At 39.8% G+C, this 21,508-nt stretch overlaps 1 protein-coding gene across 5 annotated transcripts in view; it reads left to right on the top strand.

The window, feature by feature from the left end:
* The window catches only part of ANKRD55 (ankyrin repeat domain 55), a 47,055-nt gene that overhangs the window by 22,429 nt on the left and 3,118 nt on the right, over window positions 1–21,508 (top strand). For 4 of the 5 annotated variants that reach the window (XM_015653142.3, XM_015653139.3, XM_015653143.3 and 1 more), the window contains exons 7-10: window positions 8,455–8,639; window positions 9,955–10,122; window positions 13,544–14,196; window positions 20,469–20,567. In XM_015653142.3, the coding sequence (XP_015508628.1) occupies window positions 8,455–8,639; window positions 9,955–10,122; window positions 13,544–14,196; window positions 20,469–20,567 (1,105 nt within the window). The remainder of the gene's footprint in view (window positions 1–8,454; window positions 8,640–9,954; window positions 10,123–13,543; window positions 14,197–20,468; window positions 20,568–21,508) is intronic. The other variant, XM_015653140.3, reaches the window with a different exon arrangement.

The raw sequence follows: 21,508 nt of genomic DNA, 5'->3' as shown, positions 1-21,508 counted from the left end.
GTTCCAGTGCCTGACCACCTTCTGGGGGAAGAACCTTTTTCTGATATCCATCCCAAACAACTCCAGGCCATTTCCTTGGGTCATGTCACTGGTCACCACAGAGAAGAGAGGCCTGTCTGCCCCTCCACTTCCCCTCCCAAGGATGTTGTAACTGCAACGCCATCTCCTCAGTCTCCTCCAGGCTGAACAGACCAGGTAAACTCAGCTGCTCCTCATATGGCTTCCTTGAAGTCCATTCACCATCTTCATTGCCCTCCTTTGGATGGTCTCTTACAGTTTAATAATATTAGTGATTGAGAGATAGGGACATCCGAGCTGAGATCAGAAGCCAATTTTATTGAGTATACAAGGCATTTATATAGGGTTTTACTTGTATGGCACTTACATAGGGTTCTATTTTTGGTAACAATTCCTATTGGTTATACATTCTTCATGACATCACTTCACCTGGTAACATTATCTTATCATAAAGCTTCACAATCAGTTTCTTGGTCACTTATTGCCCAGGGAGCACTTACCTGTGTCTGTCTCTCCCACAGATTCTACTCAATCAGGCCTAAGATATCAGGCTCCTTTATCAGTTCCATTGTACTCTCTGTTCTATTCCCCATAAATAACTTCATTATATTGTGGCACCTAGAACTGCCCCCAGCACTCAAGGTGAGACTGCCCCAGAGCAGAGCAGAGCAAAGCAGAGCAGAGCAGAGCAGAGCAGAGCAGAGCAGAGCAGGACAATCCCCTCCTTTGCCCAGCTGGTGATGCTGTCCCTGATGCCCCCAGGACACACTTGGCCCTCCTGGCTGCCAGGGCACTGCTGGCTCATGTTCAACTTGAACCCCAGAACCCCAGGGCCCTTTCCATGGCACTGCTCTCCAGCCTCTCATTCCCCAGTCTGTCTGTACAGCCAGGGCTGCCCCATCCCAGGTGCAGAATTCAGCACTTCTCTTTATTCAACTTCATAGGTTGGTGATTGCCCATCTCTCTAATCTGTCCAGGTCTTTCTGCCTTGCCTTGGAGGGTGTCAACAGGAACTCCTAGTTTCATACCATCTGCAGACTTGCAGTATTGATATAAAAACTCACCAGTACAGCCAGATCATCAGAAAAACTTTTACTGAAATAATAGCCTGTTAAAAAGTAAGCCCTTAAAGTATGAATATGCCATAGACAGTGTAATTGCTCATGCCAATCAAATGTCTGAGGTAATCAATTGGAGAACTCCCACTGAGCTTAGCAGGAATTGGTCTTGGACAAAGCCTGTAGGTAAGTACAGGATAATTGCCAGACCTCTTCCCAGCACACAGTGCAACACAGTGTGGAGTGTGTAACTCCACAGTGGATGCCAGAATATGAGTAATGTACATGCAACACACTTCTTGCATATCCATACATGTCCTGATCTCCTATGCCTGACAAAAGGCACTTAAAGACAAACACTTCCATTTCTGTGACAGAATAAATCCTTATTCTTCTGCAGATTTTTAAAATTACCTCTTTTCCAAAGCACGCAAACAGCTCATTTGGAGAAATCAGTCCTTACAACAATGCAATAGCAGGGAAAAGTTGCCAAGTGATTTTAGTCATAGTCATAGTCATTTACACAGTAAATCATATGCACTTAGACTCCAAGTGAAAATAAATTCTCAGAGTGACTTGGCCAGTGTTTCATGCAGTGTTTTGTTTGAGCAAAGAGAGGGTAGGAGAGGAAGGGATAAATAATAGCCAGAATAATGTCTCCATGATTGCTTTTTTCATTTGGTATATTTTTCCAATACACATTAAGGGTGCTAAAAGGATAAATATTTTTTAAATATCATGTCCCCCTAGCTGTAGCAGATGCAGCAATGCTCTGAGGAGCACAGGACAAACTTTCCATACAACAACACATTCTCTTTCCAAGAGTACCACAAAATCGAGCTAAGCTGGGTCACTCTAACACTGCAGAGATACTGTCTCAGTGGGTGTGTAAAGCGGCAGCACTTGGGTTAGGAAAAGAAAAATGAGCTTCTCTCTGAGCTGACTGAGTCTCACCAATATAACTATAGTGGTGTGAGTAGAGTTTTTGTTCATTTGTATTGGTTTGCAATCAGAAATACACCCTGTGAAGTGCCTGGGCTGCATTCAAGGAATCTCTGGCACAGTTTTCCTGGCAAGATGAAAGATGAAGATGATATTATGACTTGTTTCTTTCCCAATCACAGACACCAGTTTTCCATGTCCTCTCAGGGCAGAGAAACCAGAGAGTGCTCTGAATTTTTGCTCACTTCTCTACTGCCAATTTCAGTCATCTAGCAGCCAGGAAATAACATCAGTCAAGACAGAGTGAGTGTGTTTCCATTCTATAGCTTTCTCTAGTCTTGGGTGCAGAGGGGGAGGTGCTGGAAGTCCTTGATACATGCGAGAAAGCACTGATGCGTGCAAAACTCTTCAGCAAGACAAACTGCCAATATCAGGACATTTCTCACTGCACTGTTGGCTGCAGACTAGAAGCAATGCCTCTAGTTTTGAGTCTGGCATTCTCCATCCTTAAAACTGCAGACACTGCACCTACGATAGGCATGTGTTTTTCTGATACTGCCTTAATATCTGATTCCAACCTGAATTATCCCCACACACAAATGATGCAACATTTATCTTGCTCTGATTCTAGGATGAAATTCTAAATTGTATTACAGTAAAAGTAATTATGTGATATACTGCTACAGTTCTCTGTGTATGAATATGAGGAAAATGGCACATGAGTGAAGTTAATCACATAAAAGAAAAAATGTATTGGTAGAATAGTTGGGTTTTGCCAGTATAACTGTAACTAAACATATAAGTTCTGCCAGAATAGTCTTGAGTTAAAGATCAAGGCTTTTCAAGATCCAGTCAAGAGATCCAGTCAGAAAATAATGTGGAATGGCTTTTGGTAAATACTGATTATCAGAATAAAAAAAAAAGGTTTGAAAGTTTCTTTGAAGGGGAAGATGTATTTACCAACATAGTAAGTGATAAAGTAGAAAGTCCACAGACAAGTTATTTATTTGAATTTTGCTATGAGTTGCTCAGAAATTACTTTAAATGGCTTGTGCTTCTTTATTTTAGCAAAGAGGAGATTTTTTTCATTTGGCTGGTGTATTTTCCAATGGTCCTGCTGGTGTTTCAGTTGATTTCAGATTATTCTATGGGTGTCTGTTTGTGAAGGATAAGAGGAAAGACAAAAAGGGCTTGGATTCTCAATGTAAAACTCAAACAGCAACCAGTGATGCACATTCCTGGTTTCCTGAAGGAAGCTGGAAGTACTTATGTAAATAAAATTAATTTTGCTTTTTTATAAAAGTGAGTAACCTCCCAGAGTAGTGCAGTGGTGACAGTATTTCTTTCTTGCTCCAGAAAGGAGTGAAATAATGCTTAAAATCTCAAGCCACACAGGGGTGGAGCAGAAGTTACCAAAGGAAAGGTCAAAGCTTTGGGCTCATAGTTGTGGAACTGAAAGATGAGAGAATGTAAAAAGGCAGACTTAAAGTGCAATGCTAATGATAAGAAGCAACATTAAGAGCTTCTGGTAGGGAATTTTCCAGCAAAGATAGAGGAAGGCTTTACACTGCATGCTAATACAGACAGAAAATATAGGAGAACTAATACAACCTAAGCATGTGATCTCCAGAGGCATTTACTTGGAAGAAAAATATTTTATCCGGGTTTTGTGGGAACAGTTAAGTAGTCCATAGCTTGTTGCTCTACCCTCCCAGCTCTCCACTACTGATAGCAGGCTCAGCAGACTCCTTTCATATGACTCCTCTTTGCCACCCCATTATGTAGTTTACTAAAATACTTTGAAGAGGGGAAGAAATAACCCTCTATACAGTGCAGTGAACAGAATAAAACATCTCAGTGTTTCTCACTGAAGACCTGGCAGAATAAAATGCAATATTATGGTATACTATTATGTAAGTGACAAGAAACTTTTTAAGTAAAATTATTATTCAGTTGGACATAAAATGGGGTGAAGTATGAGAACCATGGCTATAGTAACAATGGGTGTTAATGGAGTAGATATATCTGAAAGAAGTGCCAAAACTAGTAAAGTGACACAGAGGTTCGGGATTCTCCTCATGATACTTGACTTGATAGGTACTTCCTGAATAATTGTCTTCTTATTTGGAAAGCACTGAGAGACGCAGCCTCAGAAGTCTGACAACCAATTTACAGAAACCGGAGTTGTTATCAAGTGTCAAAACTAAATATCCTGTTAATGAATTGGCTGGTTGCCACTGTCTGGAGATAACACAAATCTCAGACAAAAATTTGCATAAAGCACAAAAAGAGATTTTCTTACAGGGGCTCATGGATCCAGTCTTTAGGGCATTTCTTCTTCATAAAAGTCCTGGTTTGGGACAAGTAAAGTCATCCTAGGACAATAAAGTATATTTAAGTGAGATGAGGGATCTAAGGAAGAAAATTTCACTGAGGAGAATCAATGGATGGAAGCAGATAAAAGTGTGAGACGGGACAAAAATGTAACAAAACCTGTGGCAGGGTGGGGGGAGGGGCAGAAGGTCTGAGAAGCTATTTAGAAACATAGCAAAAATTACTGATAATCTCTGAGAACGTTTGAATCTCTGCTGAAAAGAATTTTAATACAAAAAGGGAAGATGAAATTTAGCGATGCATACAGTAAGGTTACAAAACCTCTTAATTTTCCTATGGTAAATTTAACAGAGAATATCCTGGTCTAACAATAGTACTGTGGTAACTTTACCACAGGAACACTACATTTTTGATGACCACAGCTCAAAGCTATCAATCTAAGAATAAGGGCACCGTAAGCATTTTAGGAGAATTTTGAGTGCAATTTAAAAGAGCCAAGTTGAATTTAAAGAAGGCATTTCTACGAGGAGAGCACTGGAAAGCTGCTAAGCAGTTGCCCAGAAATCTTGTTCAGCTAAAGGTTCAAATATTAGGAAATGTTGTTTTGATTACTTAGAAAATGGAAGTAACAATTTCATTGAATTTTTAAAACTGGCAGAATTGTCATAGCCATCTTCAAAGCAATTATTGCTTCCTCAGATAAGAAGCTATTAGATTATAGTATGTTTAGTGTCAATTAATCAGTTTAATCCCATGTAATAAAACATAAAATTCTGGAAAAGTGACAAGATAAAGTTCACATGGTACAGAAGCCTTACTAAGCATGTGGAAAATACAGTTATAATTAAAAGTCTTATTCTTTGTTTCTTTCTGATCTGAGCAGTACATGCAAATTTAATCACATTGAAGGACATCAACAACACAATTTTTTATATGTACAACCTGGTAATAAACCCAGAATTCAGTCCAAGATGTTCCACAGGGGAAGAATAAGGAGTGATGCCATCAAAATCAACCAGGGACTTCTATCACACGTAATAAATTCACTATCAGCCACATTCAGGACAGTTCAAATAATCTTTGGAGGTGAATATCTGATAGACAGTCCAACCAGGGATGTATCATAAGAATGTTTTTATTTGTTCCACAATGAGGTGTCAAAATACAGAACACATATATAACCCAAAGCTAAAATCAAATTAGAGGGACCAAATACTTCATGGGTGAGGATGAAATTCAAAATTATTTTGATAAATTGTAGGAATTAACTGAAATTAATTAAACAACAGTGTATATAGAATTCTGAAAAAAAATCAATATTTTTGTGCAAAATTAAGAGTAATAGACTAGCAGATTTAAAAAGTGCGTAGGAGTTTAAATTATGCTGTTGATATAAATCAAACACATCATTCTAGGCCATATTAACAGAAGTATAGTATATGTGGGCTACAGGAAGTTATTTTCAATGTAAGGAGAGAAGCCTTTGCTGGATAATTATGTTGTTTGAAGTGCCATGGTTGAGACAAACTGTGGACAAGCTGAAAACAGGCCAAAAGCAAGCACCAAGTATGATAAGTGGGTTGGAAAACTTGACCTACACTGGGAGATTGAAATGGTTTGTTTAGTCTAGAAAACAGAAGATTGGTGGGAGACAGAACATGCTGTAAACGTATAAAATGTCAGTAAGAACAGTGGGAAATTTCTTATGTGAATGGCAAGAGTTGTGCAAGAACATTGAGGGACTGAAATTGTAGCTGCAGGGTGCAAAATTTGGACTTAGCAAGACAATGTAAAACCTGAGGAATAGTAGTCACTAGAACATGAATACAGAAGTAGTAAGGTGCTAATTTTGTATCAAAAATTTCTTATTAAAGGATGGTAACAGATAGGTATTTATTGTGGTAGTACTAGAAGTATATAATAGACTTCTAAATTTAGCTAGCCCTGAATGTGACTAGTGATTTCACTGATGCTAATGATGAAAATATGTAACTGGAAATTACACTAGGATGGAGGATATTGGTATCTGGCATATGGACTGGACAAGGAAAACAACAATTATTCAAAGGACACCAGTAATACCGAACACGAGGATAAACACCCTTATTTTCATTAGCTATTGAGACAACTGTAACTTAATAACAATTTGAACATGGTTAATTAAAATGTTACAAAATGCTGGTCATGGAAAATGAGCTTGGATTAAATGATTAATCCAATTAAGATGACTCTAAATTAAACATCTGAGTAAACCAAGTACATGTAAAACAAAATTTCTGTTTTCAGGGGGACATGTTTTGATAAATTAAGGGAATTCTCAGCTGGACTGAGTAGTTTTGAGATCAGAATGTTCCAGCTATCCTGTCAATGGTGCAAAATATGTCAGGAAGCTGAATCCCAAGAGCAGAGAAGAAAAGTGTATAGAAGAGGCTTGAGATAATGGATATTTACCCATCTTTAAAAGATATATTTAGAATAAATAGCCATCTTCCAAAATAATATACAAAAGTACAGAGAAGCAAAAGAAATTGTGTCTTAAAATCCAGAAGATGAGTATGATTAAATGTTAAATAGAGGCTGGAAGGAAATTACTTTCAGGAACAAGACTTGGTATTACTCTTGTTTAATATTTTCATAATAACTTGGCACATAATATGGGAGCTTTCTGATAAAATCTGCCAATTAAAAAAAAAAAAAAAAAAGACAATAACAGGAAGGAATGGGGATATCATACAGGGATATGGATCACCTTTAAATCTTGAGTAACACAAACGGGACAAAACTGAATAGGATAAAATGTTTAAGTCATGCACTTGGGTGCTAGTAACAGAGGGTCCTCCCCAAAACTAGAAACTCTATGCTTGAAAACAACTAAGGAAGAGAAGTACTGAGGTGTAAAGAGTCATTCCAGAATGACTAGGAGATTCTAATGTGACCCAGCTGTGAATGAGGCAAATGCTATTTTATGACATACCAAAAGAGGTATTTCTGACACAAGTAAGGAATAGCAGTGTCACTGTATAAGATCTGGCAAAAACATCTTTGTATGAAGAGTACAATTTTAATCACCCCTCTTCAAGGAAACACAACTGAAACACAAAAGGAAAAGGGTTACTAGGTTAATGAGAGAAACAGAAAGCATGTTTTTCAAAAAGAAACTTAAAAGACCATGATTGGTTAGAGCAGCGAGAGAACAATTCAAAAGAGATGTGATGATTGCCTATAAATACATCTGAAGAACAAGTACCAGTAAAAGGAAAGAAGTATTTAATATAAATAATAATGCTGGAACAGAAACAAAAGGCTATAATCAGCCCTGAGTATGAATAGAAATTAGAGATACAAAACATTAAAACAAAGAAGTTCTTGAACTGTGTTCCTTTGAGAGTAATGGGGGCAAAAAAAAACCCTAATTGCCTTTAATGGATAAGATAAGTTTATAAGAAGGATGATGTAACATAGCTTCAAATGATTGCAGGGATTGAATTTGATGATACAGAAAGACCTTTTCAATCTTGTGTTTTTGTTGTTATAAAAAAGTAATGAATTCTTTTGCTTTGTTTCCACTAAGGTAGGATATAAAATGTTTCATTTCATTTGCAGGTTAGAGAAGGATGTTGACATTCTATTAAGACACCAGACAATTAAGCAAACTAGCTAAGAAAGTTTTCAAGAAGCACTTGAACAATTATTTGACACGGCTTTTCTAAGTGCACTGAGACAGACTTACAGATATGGGTTGGTTTTTGGAGGTTCTTTTCAGCCCTAAATTTCTATTGGAAAATATAAGCTTGTATTTCTGGACTCTGGCTTAGCAAAACATCAAAAACCACAATTTCTATTAAGTCATTTACACTCTACAACTTCTGGAGATGTTTGCAGTGGTTCATTATTTATTATTTTTCCAGTGTTTGGAGTGTTTTAGAAAATTCATAAAGTAAGCACAATTCCCAGCTGGAGACTGGAAGACTTTGGCTTTCATACCTGGAGATTCTGGTATACACACAGAATACCATTACTGTATTTTCCATTCTATACCAGAGAAGATGCAGCCTTGTGTGAGCTCCTTTGTAAAACTTTTCTTCTCTGAACTTCGTTCCAGAGTGGCAACAGGATTCTGTGTTCCATCATTCTGGACCACTGGCAGGGACCATCAATAATAAATTGTGATGATGAGAATGGCAAAACATGCATGCACATTGCTGCTGCTGCAGGCTACAGTGATATCATCAGTGAGCTGGCTAAAGTCCCAAAGTGCAACCTGCAGGCCCTTGATGTGGATGACAGGTAACCATGGAAACTCTGAAATTGCTGCTTTCTTTCTAATAGCCTGAGACCAGCTCTGTTTACTATATAATCATGTTTCCTGTTTCACTGGTCATGGCCTAGTAATGCCCTGCACTCCACAGAGAGCTGTGCTTGTTCAGAAACACTGCAAACCAGTCCAGCTCACATGTATCATACTTAGGATAATTGACTAGAAGGAATTATATTTAGCTTTCTGTTTGTGCTAGAAAAAGAGACTATTTGTGCAAGGACTTTGCCACCACTCACCTGTTTCTTTCAATAAAAAGTGAACATTATTTTCGAAACAATAGAATCCTGCAACTTGAAGCCATGATCCTGTTGTTGTTTTTATTTAAGAAATGGCAGTGTTCTTCTGTTGTATTTAAGTTGAAATTACCATACTCCTATAGGACCAGAGGAGCCTCACCTTCCATTCTGAAAAGACTTGTGATTCCTTCTGTGATTAAATCTCTATTTCATAAGTACAGAAGAGTCATCTTTCCTTTTTTTCACTCCACACCTACCTTCCTTGGAACTTCACTCATAAGCTTACTTAATGCAAAGAGAGCTAGCTGGCTGTTCATGTTGATCATTCTGCAGTGAAGCAAAAGCCAAGGTTTTCTTGGCTTAGGCCTTCAGGTACTTAAAATAATATCATTCTTAATGGAAAAGTGCAATAAAATGGAACAGAAATAAAATGAACAGGGTTCTTGAGCAGTTTCTAAACATCATTAAAATGTAGTTGAGAAGGCTATGTTTCTATGGAAAGAAGAGCAAAGGGAGGAGATTGCCTACACTTCAAAATTCATTAAGACATTTCACCTATTCCAGTCATTAAGACTATTCCACCTATTCCAATATCTGTGCTCAGACATTTCCACAGAATACATTATCCTTGGAGAGGGAAAATATAAGCTTTTCACTGCAAACACATACGTAAGATTTTCATTCTATTGTGTTTCTGATTGCAACCAATCCAAAATCACTGGGACTGAAAAGGAGTACAATTTTTTTTTTTTTTTCTTAAACACTTTTTATGTAGAGTTGTCTGTGATTTCAGGTTTTCCACAAGAGCAAAATACTACAGTTTGGAAACTGGACAAAAGTTTCCAAATACAACATACAAATTTTCTGCCAAGCACAAAATCAGTTTGATTCTCCTGCAGAGGTTCAAAACTATATGTGTTCTGGTTTCTGCCTATTGCAGAACTCAGGAACTGGCAAAGTGGCAGTCTGGTAGATGTGTTCAGTCCTTGTCATTCATCTGGGAGAGGCTTTTCTTATTACTTTCATGTATTTGTTCCCTTTCCTGTAGGACTCCTTTGCACTGGGCTGCAGCAGCAGGGAAAGCTGACTGTGTGCAGACACTGCTAGAACTGGGGATAGACAGCAGCCCTCGAGACATCAATGAGAACACTCCTCTGACATATGCAATATACTGTGGGCACACTGCATGCATCAAGCTGCTGTCTCAGGAGAGCAGGTAAAAGTAAATTTCACATCTTGCGCACGTATTGCCACTGACTAGAAAACAAATGTATTGCTTATTGAATACTACTGAAGGGTTTGAGCCCTTGGTGGTGCTTTCTTGATTCATTGGCAATACTCATTTCATTTTCCACCAATGTTACAACATCACAATCAGTTCTCTACTAAAGACTCCTCACTGAGGTTGTTTTACCACTCTACCAAGCAGCAGAGGGTTCTGAAGAAGATGCGTATATAGCTCTTGCTCAGTCACCTTCATATAGAAAATTCGTGTAACAAAATTCCAGCCCTCAGATATATGTACTTTTCACTTCTTTCAAATCTCTGTGCCCTATCTGTGTGCTCATGTCAGACAGATAGGCTGAGTACAAAAGCAGCTTTCACAGACAATAAAATAAATCTCCAGTTTTCATCCTCTGAGTAAGGGTTTGGTAGTATTAGCCTAGCCTTCTTTAGTTCTCTACCTTGATGTGGTTTTTTTTCTGAGTTCTTGTCTGTTAAAAAGTATAAAAAAATACTTACTGGTTACAATCTTCCTTTCTTTGTATTGGTCCTTTTTTGGTAGCTGTTTTTTAATTAGTTTGCATTCTTCTGCTTCAAGTATGCACTTATATTTTTCTCCCCATTTCTTTGTGCTTTCACCACCTTTCCAATCAGAAGTTAGTATTATGTCCTGTGCCTCAAATGTGAGACACAGGTGATACTACCTCTCCCCAGTCTCCTGCAGTCTGTCTATTAGAGAAGGTACGAGATTATCCAAAATTTCATCGCAAAACAAAGACAGCAATACTGACACCATTTTCGGTTTTGCCTTTTTATTTTTTGTATGTTCTCTGTATTCTTCGCACATATATATTTGTACCTTTGTAGCCTGTTGTACTAGTGGCTAGTTTTCCCAGTAATTTTCCATGGCCTTTCTCTAGGCAGAAAGACAAAAACAAATTCCAGAGCTCCAAGCCCCAAGGGGTACAAGGCGCTTATGCTGTCTTGGTTCTTCCTGGCTACCAAGGCTGAGAACAACTGTTCTAGATACACTCTCATGGACAAAGTATAACTAGTACCAACGGAGGGGCTCCAGAGAAGGGGCTTGACCTGAGGGGATTTCCATCACCACTTGTTCTCCTGATTTGAGAATTGATGTTCTTGTATCAATTATGCTAACTTCCTAAAACCTATAAAAATGTACTCAACCTTTTGGGGGTGGGCTTTTATGGACATCTTTCCATAACTGCCCCTGAAGGTCTTCAATAATGGTTCGCTTTTATATTACCTCCCATACTAAAAATACCTTGAGTTTCATTTCTAGTTTGGAAAAGGCTGCAATACCAGTGTAAGTAATTATCTTGACTAATCTGAAACTGTGCTGGACTTCTTTAGCACAAGCAAGGCAAGAGAAGGAGCTAGAAGTGAAAGGGTGAATGAGAAAGATGAAAAAGGAAGGGGGCAGTACAAATGGTGAACTAGAGCCTTTTTTTACAGTGTTTGCAATGACTGGAGATACCTTTCCAAAAGTGACATAATACAAAGACCACCTGATTTAAAAGACCACAGCATGATCTTCTCATTATCATTAATCTTCACATCTGGTAGATGCTTATGATGGTTTGGCATTTAGGAAAAAAAAAAAAAATAGAAAACATGGAAGTGAGGGCTTTGAGAGAAGCTGTTGGGACTTTATTCTCTGCTTGAGACCTGGCCAATAGCTGGCCATTTCTGAGAATTGACAGTACTGTTCACCACTGAAAAGTGAGATCAGCTCTGTGAATACCAGCTTTTAAACCTAAGCCCAGGAGCTTCTGGATCTTTTTTGTTTCCATCTTTGAAAGGTAACAGAACTCCAGCTGGCTCCCGTTCCCCCCGCAGGCCTGTGCGGCCCGGCAGGGGCTGGGCTTGGCCTGCCGTGGCTCCCGGACGGGGGATGGAGCATGTGGGACTTTCCCCCGTCCCGGGCTGGGGCCAGGCTCTGCTATGGCCCTCGCAGGAAGCCTTCTGGGTCCCGTTCCAGTGGGGTGTCTGAAGCCTTTCCCAGGGGGGCCCTGGCCTTAGGCTGGGCCGGGCCATGGCTGCTGACATCTCGCCAATATCCTCTCGCCCCACCATGGCCCGGGGGGGCCGCACAGACGGCTCCAGATCAAAAAGCAGCCGAAAACTCTCAGCTGCCTTTCCAGCGCTGCCGAGATGAAATCCGACACCGTGACTACCTGCTGCAGTTTGAGCCAGATTTTAACCCTTTCACTACCAGATGAGATCTGCAGATTTAATCCCTTTCCAGAGGGAGGAAAGTGAGAGCGATCAACATGTAAAGAGACAATATAAACCATCAAAGTCAGTGAAAGAAAGAATCAAGCCTCAGATGGACGGAGAATTGAGGAGATGCTTTAATAAGCTGAAATATTCTTTTGGTAAGGCCATGGAGAATAATATTCTGAAAAACTCCTTTAATTCATGAAAGAGTATTTGGGGGAAATGAAGTATTTCAATGTGTAGATCTGAGCAAAGGTATCCATTTGCTTAGCATTGATAAGCTAAGCAAATGGTGGAGTAACTGTGATCCCATGAGATGCTTGAACAGAGAGAGAGAAGTGAGAGTTGATAGAGACCCTTGGCCCCCAGGGAGAAAAAGAGAAAACCTCTGTTCCCAGAGATGATCACAGAGACAGATGAAGAGAACCTTTGCCTTTGAATAACTCATCCTTAAAACAATACCCCTTGAGTTCATGGCCTATGAACACACCTCAGGGTGGTGTGAAAATGGGAAGAGAGCCAGAGTTTTTCTGGGCGGATGACAATCATAGGACTGAAAAGCCATGAGAAAACTGTTTTCTTGTGGAGAACTTCCCATGGAATGACAAGAGAGAGCTCCTTTCTCTATGAAGACAGATGAAAAGATTATTGTAAAGTTTGGACTGCTTTAACCACCAGGTTTTGTCTCTATGTTGTCAGCTGGACAAGGGAAAGGTTGGGTGGTAGGGAGGAAAGGTTTCTGGAGGTTTTATACTGGTTTCTTATTCTTGTAGTTCTGTTAATAAACTTTCTTTATTCCTTTTAAGTGTTGAGCCTGTTTTGCCTTTCTCCTAATCCATATCTCACAGGAAGAGATGAGTAAGTTTTCTGGTGATTTTTAGCTAGTGCTTTAAAACCACCACAATGCCAAAGCTAGAAAATTTTGTTTGTTTTTTCCCAGATAGCTGTGCTGAGTTACATTAAGATGATTGTAAGGCAATTCATTATAAGAAAGAGTGAAGTAACACAGCAGCACTTTCAGTCTTTGTTAATTACAAATTTGGATCCTAATTTTCTTGAACCACCCATGCAAATTTATCTGGATAGAATGCTGCTTCTTTCATGATGTAATACAGTTGATGTTTTCTCATTGTTTGGTAATATTGACATCACATTTTGTTTTGTATTTCCAGTAGATCTGAGTCAGTTCATAAGTTTCCCTCCCAGAACAACAAACTTATAAAGAAAGAAGGACGATTCGGTATGCTGAACCATATCTTCTCTTGCAAGAGGAAGAAAGATGATCAGAAAACCAGTAAGAAGGAGAGAAACAGGGGTCAATTTCCTGGAGAAGAGACCTCAGAAGTAGATGATATCATCACCCGTTTTGATTGCATTATGAACAAAAATTGCAAAGACATTCCAGATGAGTGTAAGAGCACGCCTGAATTTAAAAGAAAGAGCACAGACACTAAGTACCTCATACCAGAAAAGAAGCCATCAGTATGTCAGGGACTCCCACCCATACCCACCCAGACCTTCCCCCCAATCACTGCAGGCAATTCCTTCCTAACTGCTTCCCAGAGCAAAATATCAAGCTTCTGTTCCAGCTCTAGTACCCACCATTTTCCATGCAAATCTCAAAAGAGTAGGAGTGAGCACAACTTGCTGGACAACACAGATAGCTGCCACGTTTTGCTGGATGATCCCTGGAACACAGACTCTAACCAAAGACTCTCTTACAACGTCTGTACTAGAACTTCTTCAGACAAATTGATGAATGGCTTAAACTCTGATAGATCCCTGTGCCCTCCCTGCCTTCCCTCACTTCCCAGTTCTCCATCAGGTATTTTTTTCCTTCTCTATATCCTAAATCCTATAATATCTACTGATGTGGCAAGTTGAGTCAGAAAAAAGTAAGGACCAATAACATTTCTATTTTTAATTTTTTTTTTCAGTTTTTCCTTTATCTGGCCATCACAGATAGCATGTGGGTGGGACATCAGTTGAAAGCTGAAGCAAGGTGCTTAGATGTGGGAAATAGGAGATTTAAGTAGGTCTGATGAGCAAGCAAAAATGCAGATATCAAGAAAGCATAAAAGGCACCTGAGCAATTAGTGCCTCCAGGTCATTTATGTGCTTTGTGAATTGTACATTAACACCCACTACTCGACCTGCTGCCTTGTGTCCACATGATGAGGTCATCCTGGATGCAGATGTGTAAGGGAACAGTCTTGCCCTCAAATCTTTGACTGTGCTGAGAGCTGCTTCTGGAACCAACCAGGTCCAGAGCTATGCTGGACAGCTTTATGCCATTCCACTTTACCCTTATGGGTTTATTCTGACTCCAGGCTGCAGTGGCACCCCTTCCCACCCTGAATGCAACCCTGAGTGCCAGCTCTTAGGTATGATGGTTTTTACGGTTTCTCCAAAGCTGAATGCAGGTTGCTAAATTTACAGAGATGGAACAAATAATTTTATGCTGAGGTCTGGTGTCTTGATTTGAAAGACAGGTGTCTGCTAGGGAAGGCAGGAGCCTCTCTTGGAATGGAGAATGTACACCCCCTCCCTCTGAATTATTATAATTTTGCAATTAAGGGGCTCTCAGGCAAAGATTTGGGATGGGAATAACAGTTCTTTACTCGTATGTATAACAAGGCAACCAAACAACAACAACAACTATGGCATTAAGGACAAACAGAACCAGGGACCCCGTGACAGCCTTCTCAGCCGAGACGGGAAAGGATGGAGGAGAGGCTTTGCTTCACAAACGCCCCTGGGGCAGTCCGGCAGATACCGGTGCCCCAGCAGGACTCTCGGAAGCACCAAGCTGGAACGGCAGGAATGAGCAGAAATCCCCTGCTGGTGGATGAGATGTGTCAGAAGAGGTGGCTGGATCCGCGGGACGTCCCGGCAGGGCGGGGCTGCAGCGCACAGAAACCCAGAGCAGCGCCGGAGGAGCGGCGGCCCGGCTCCCAGCAGGGCAGGGAGAGGCCAGCTCAGGATCCCGGGCACCGAGGAGATGCGGATAGGTCCCTCTTTTAGTGAGGCAGGTGTTTATAAGGTCCTGGGTCAGTGGCTGCTCTCACGAGCAGAGGCTCACTTCACAGTAGAAGCAGCTCCGGGCTGGGTTACACCCGTGGCAGCGATTTCCTTTCCCCGAGCACAGCAGCTCGCACCATCCTCCTCTGAAGCCCCCGAGAGAGAGCCAGGAGCTGCCCCAGCCCTCCTTTACCTGCCCAATTACCGCGGCATCGCCGTCCCTCGGAGAGAAACTCCCCAGAGGAGAGAAATGCAACCAGATGCCCTCCTTCCCCCTGAGCTCGGCCACTCCTTTGTTTTCTTAAGTACCCATAAGTGCCCAGTAGTCAGTGTTTCTTAGCAACTTATGGGAAAAATTCCATACGTAAGAAGGAACCAAAAAAAAAGAAACCTAGCCCCCAACATCTGGAAATTGTAATGCAACAGTAATGAAGCAGAGCATTAGAATTCTAAGGTGAAATTGATACCAGAGTTTGGCTGGATTTGGGATCTAGTATTTTGGTTGATTCACGTCCATTTTTAAATGAATCTGCCTGGCTGGCCTGTATTCTGGAGTTTACTTTAACGTATCAATGTCTCCAAATTAATCTCCTTTGGGGTTAGTCCCGTGCAAAAATTAAATACATCTAGCATGCCTTTTAATCACTGCAATATCTAACCGAAAATGAAGCAAGCAAAAGCAAACCTCAAACTTTCCAGAATACACTTAAAAGGAGTAAAAATTTTACAAGAAGTTAATCTACATTTACCTCAAGAGACATGAGTGACATTACCCTTCAGTGTAAAGAGGAGTGAACAGAAACCCTAAGACGAGCCCCCAGTTAGCCACATGATAATGCAAACTGTACAGAAATGTAAGAGAAGTGAACTGTAAAAAAGCAAATCTTTGCACACATGTCTGGCACCTAGAGCAGAGACAGCAATTTCAGAATGACAGGTCATTATACATACATTGTGCAAATAAAACCTGAAAATAGCTTTTTCATGTAAAAAGGAACTATTTAAAAAGTGCCACTTCCTGAATATGAGGCCACATTCCTGAATGCTTAATAGAACTGCTCCGTAGGTGTCACCACTCTTTTACAATGCACTCTTCAGCTACTCACTCAACCATACGAGCCCCAGACTCCACATGCCCAGCAATGATTGCTTCTGCACGACTCCTTCTACACTAAATTCTGCAAGGTTCAGCTCACATGTGGAACACAAGAATACCTGCAGGGCTACTTTATAACCTCACTATAATAGGGTACAGTGAGGCTAAGATATTTGGGAGCATTGAACTTGACAGCAATAGCAGGAATGATCTCAAACTGGATAAACCAAAACTGGAGGACAACTATTTCTGGGTAAAGTTTCCTATTGGATTTTGCTAGATTATTAATACATTTGATGTGGAAGTAACTACCATGTTATTTAAAATGGGATTCTAGAATTTTCTTGATATTGAAGTATACTACAGTCCTAAGAAAATGGTTATATTGGTTAAATCCTTGTCTGCTCTGGGCAGAAGGATAGGTGGTTTTCCTAGAAAAAAATATTTCTGTGAATATCCTATGACAAAAATCTAGTTCTTATAAATGGAGCCATTTTTGCATGCCCAAAGAGAAAGTAGTAATCTTTTTTCTGACGATTTATTAGCTCTCAGAAAATAAAAAGCCTGGGTCTTCTTTAAGCTCAGTTTTCTTTGTACCAACTCCCTTTAACAACATTTTCCAACAATAAAATTATTCCTGTAGCTGGCAAAAAGGACCTTCCTCTGAAACATGTGAATTAAAATCCTCTATGGAGGAAAAGAGTGTCTGACAGGAATGCATTGCACAACAGAGATATTGTCTCACATTTCTTCGTGATAAAAAGATCTGCTTGTCCCTCTTCATGCCTTTGTGTGTGGTTTAAATCTGTCTGCCCCTGTAATTAAAGCCACCTGACTTTCTGTGAATTAGAACTGCATTTACTGTATGAGCTCCAGGGCTTCCAGGTCTCCAGTGTGCTGTTCCTGCAGCACTTACAGGGATCAGAAGCAAAGTCTGGTTCCAGCCCAGCCAGCAATGCTGTGCAGGCAGCTCTCTGTCTGAGAAAAAGTATCTTTTGTTGGTTTTTGTTGGGGTTTTTTGTTTGCTTTGGTTTTGGGTTTGTTTGTTTTTAATTGATTTTTCTTTCTTTCTGCAGGAAACTTAGCTGAGGGGGAAAAAACATCTGTTTTTTGAAGACACTGAAGTGTTAATACTTCATTTCTCAATTCATGACTGGGGGGGACTACATATAATTTCCTAATCACTGAATATCTAGCCCAGGATTGTGTGTATCAATAACCTAAAGAAACTCAATTTGAAAATTCTTTTCTCTGTTGATATGTAGTGTTGATTGTCTTGCATGACCATGTCTATTGTCAAAGTGAAAGCTAATTTTTATGCTCACTTGCCACAAAGGCAGCTGGCCCATATATGTGCCAAAGACTTTGGAGGTTTTTGTTCTATTTTCTGTGCTCCCGGGAATGAAAGATGAGTCAATTTACTAGCTGAGCATTAGCACTTACAAAAAGGGGAGAGGTTGCTGTATGTAGCAATGAGAATTACCTTACTACTGTGCCACTGGTTTCTGTCAGAGCTATTGCACTTCACTGAGAAGAGCAAAGACAGTCTATACTAAAAATTGTAAAAATTTCAAGAGTTCTCGCCGGCCACAGTACTGACATAAAAAATCTGAAACATTTTGTACTTATGACCTTTGTAATCATCTCTTTTTGCAAAATGTACTGCCGTATACATTTGCAAGGAAAACTAGTGGTAGTAGAAAAATTCCAAGGGATATGGGTAACAGCAAGCCTGTCTCCAGTATAAGGCAGCTCTGAGATGCCTATCACCCACTCCTCTTTTGGGTTACTAAATTTCCAGATGTAAGATGATACTTTATTACAGGTTTTATTATAGCAGCTCAGTACCTTTTGACCTATTAGCTGGATAGGTAATGTGAAAAATGGGCTGTTATTAAGTTTATGATGATATAAGCAGTATGGTGTAGTTCAACAGGAAACATTTTTTTACTAGGAAAGCAGAGCAAAGATGATCAGTGTGGCTGTCACGTTCTCAAATTTAAGAACCAATTTACTCAGAGACATTCATCATAATATTAACAACTTTTACACAAAACATACCACTATGTGGTTCACCTTCCTAAATGTAAAGAATTTTTTTTTTAAAAACAACCTGTAGAAAAACCCAAATGCAGTCTTGCATTTTATAAGAATGAAATTGCCTCCTTTACATTTATTCAAAACTAACTACAATCATAAATGTGCTCTCGGGGACAGAAGAGATGTCTCAAAGAGAGAAAAACTATTTTTCCAGATGTTATATTAAACAGATAGAAAGGAAAAGTAGAATATTTCCCCTTGATGCCAAAACTTTTAACAAGGATTCTTTTCCAAGCATTCATGGCACATTTGCAAACATGATCATGTTTTCTACTGTTGTTTTGCTGACAGATAGCCCCATTTATGAAATGAACGTGTCTCTTGATAGCAACAACAACCTCCCATTATCAAAGCCATGATGGTACATACACAATAAGCCATTAGTTCTCAGCGTAAGCATCATAGAAACCAAAATAACTTGAATTGCTCTAATGAGAGCAACAAACAATTCTCTGCTATATTAAAATTGATATATTTAGTTTTTTGTGGATGCAAGGTCTATAGAAGAAATTTACCAACTAGACACTAGCAATGTTAAAAAGTAAAACACAGGAAAAGCAAACTGAAGTCTGTTTCTATTAAGCAGAGCTTACCCGTACAAGATTCTTCATGCTTTAGCTCAAAGACATCAGCCTAACCACAGGGTCCAGCAGACTGACCCAATGTCTATCAACTGTTGTGGCTTTTGGACCAGAACCTTGCTCCATGCTGAGCTGAAGGCTGCACTGTAACATGGTGGTTTGCCTGACAAACACCACTGCAACTCCTTTCACACAGAATCTGTTTAGTCAGCAACACAGAACATAGTTACAGCATTCATGACTTTAGAAAAGTGCTCAACAACTTTTTTTCTATAGCTTTATGTTTTACAACCCAGCAACTCATAGGTAATTTTAAGTATCAGCTGCAAAGCCACGGGCACAATTAATATAATTCCATCTTTTCATCCTGCTTAGGATGTCCTGCTACATGCACCCCGTGTCTCCCCTTGTCTCTGTGTGCTGACAGAGCATATGCCTGCTCTTCACTGAGCTATGTTGCAAAGCAATACTGGATGAGCAGCTGCTTGCCAAGACAACTCATTACACAGCTCACCACAGATTTGGTGATAACAAGAAAAACAATTTGAGGGACTCGAGCATCACAAATAAGATCAGCTCAGGAAAAAGATCTGGTGAAAATGTTGACTTGGTGCTTGAGTTTCTACTTTTTTCAGTATTAGACGTGTCCTTTATGTGATGATATGCATTACATCATCTAACATACTGTATTTTTTAATGCCAGAATTAACCAATTAACCTTTCATTTTCCAGTATATATTCTTCTTGGTGAAAATGATACTACCATAAACATAGTTTAATAAGGATCAGTATTGCCTTCTATTGGTTGTGATATGCTTTTTTCTGCAACAAAACCCTCTCAAAACTAGTCTTCAATGTCCTTTTCCACCCAGCAGCTGAACTCTGTGTTTTAATACTTAAAAAGGCTGAGACCCTACCAGGATATTTTGCAAATTTAAGCTTCAATTCTGAAATCAAATCATCTATTTGAATAATTTTACAGATTTAGAGTCCAAATATTCTTACAGAGACCTAGCTAATAAACTGTGCCCATTTTATGACCTATTGCTATGTTATATGAGAGGAAGTGATAAGGGTATATGTGAAGGTTATACTAAATCAATCAGTCCTTTTTATGAGGGTAAAGTGAACTAAGCAACTGCTTCTTTTTTTTTTTTTTTTTTGGTCAGTGGTTTCTTGCTATTACATATTTCTGAGAAATACTAAGTAAGTTTTCTTTCCTTTTCTGGAGGCCAGAAATGCACAGTGCACCACACTAGTTAAAATTATTTCCATAATAATTTTCTTTTTTTTTCACAGGTAGAAGTTTTCAACAGATGTCCATAGACCAGCAGAAAATGAAAAATACTCCTGTACAGAACAGTCTAGCTCCAATACCAAACCACAGTGCCCACAAAAGTAAGTACAGACAAGTGTCAGTTACAGTCTCATATTGTGTGCCTCCATCGCTGGCATTTGAGGGCTTGAGAGAGGTTTCGTGTTTGTTTGGAGACTGTCTGTCCATCCCTCTGTCTGTCCACAGAGAAGACACCTACAGCACATGGCCTAAGATCAGACCCAGATTTGTTTTAAATATCTCTATGAATGCAGATTGAGACTACACAGTTTTTGTGGGCCATCTCTTCCCAGTGGAAGTGAGTGGGAAGTGTTTGACTACCCTCAGAGGAAAAAAGTTTCTTATTACTTATTTGTGGCCATTGATTCTTTTCCCTCCATAGGACTCCACTGAGAAGAGTCTGTCTCTTTCTCCATTACTCCCCACAATCAAACATTTATGCATATTGACAATATCCTTTGAACTGCCTTCTCTTTTTGAGGCAGAACAGTCCCAGCCCTTTCCTTTAGTCATCTCCATTACCCTCCACTGAACATAGGCATGGACTGTACATGGTATGCCCCCCCACTCTTGTACTAGGAGCCTCAGAACTGGACTCAGAACCCCAGATGTGTTTCACCCAAGCTAAGCAGAGGGGAAGAATCACCTGTCACAATCTGCAGCCCTGGATGCTGTTGGGTGTAATTCTGCTTGGGCACATTGCTGGCTTATATTCAGCTTGGGAAAGCAGTGGTCCCAAAGAGCAGAAGAGCATCACCCCACTCCCAGAGTTTCAGCAGAGTGTCAAGACTGTGATTGTTCCAGGCTGGATCAAGCCAACAACTGGGGTGTTCTTCATACACAGACACTAGCCCTACTCCCAGCAGTGTCCTAACCTCTCATTCTTGTGCTCCACAAAGCACAAATCTCCATTGTATACTGGATGAAGATTTACAGGTTACTAATTGTCATCCTGTAGATCAGCCAGGTCCTAAAGCATTCAGACCAAAATTTAAGATTTCCT

The sequence above is a fragment of the Parus major genome, chromosome Z (assembly GCF_001522545.3).
Source record: "Parus major isolate Abel chromosome Z, Parus_major1.1, whole genome shotgun sequence".
NCBI classification, from domain to species: Eukaryota; Metazoa; Chordata; class Aves; order Passeriformes; family Paridae; genus Parus; species Parus major.
The sequence above is the reverse complement of the archived record's forward strand: the minus strand, read 5'-3'. Positions and strand labels throughout refer to the sequence as shown.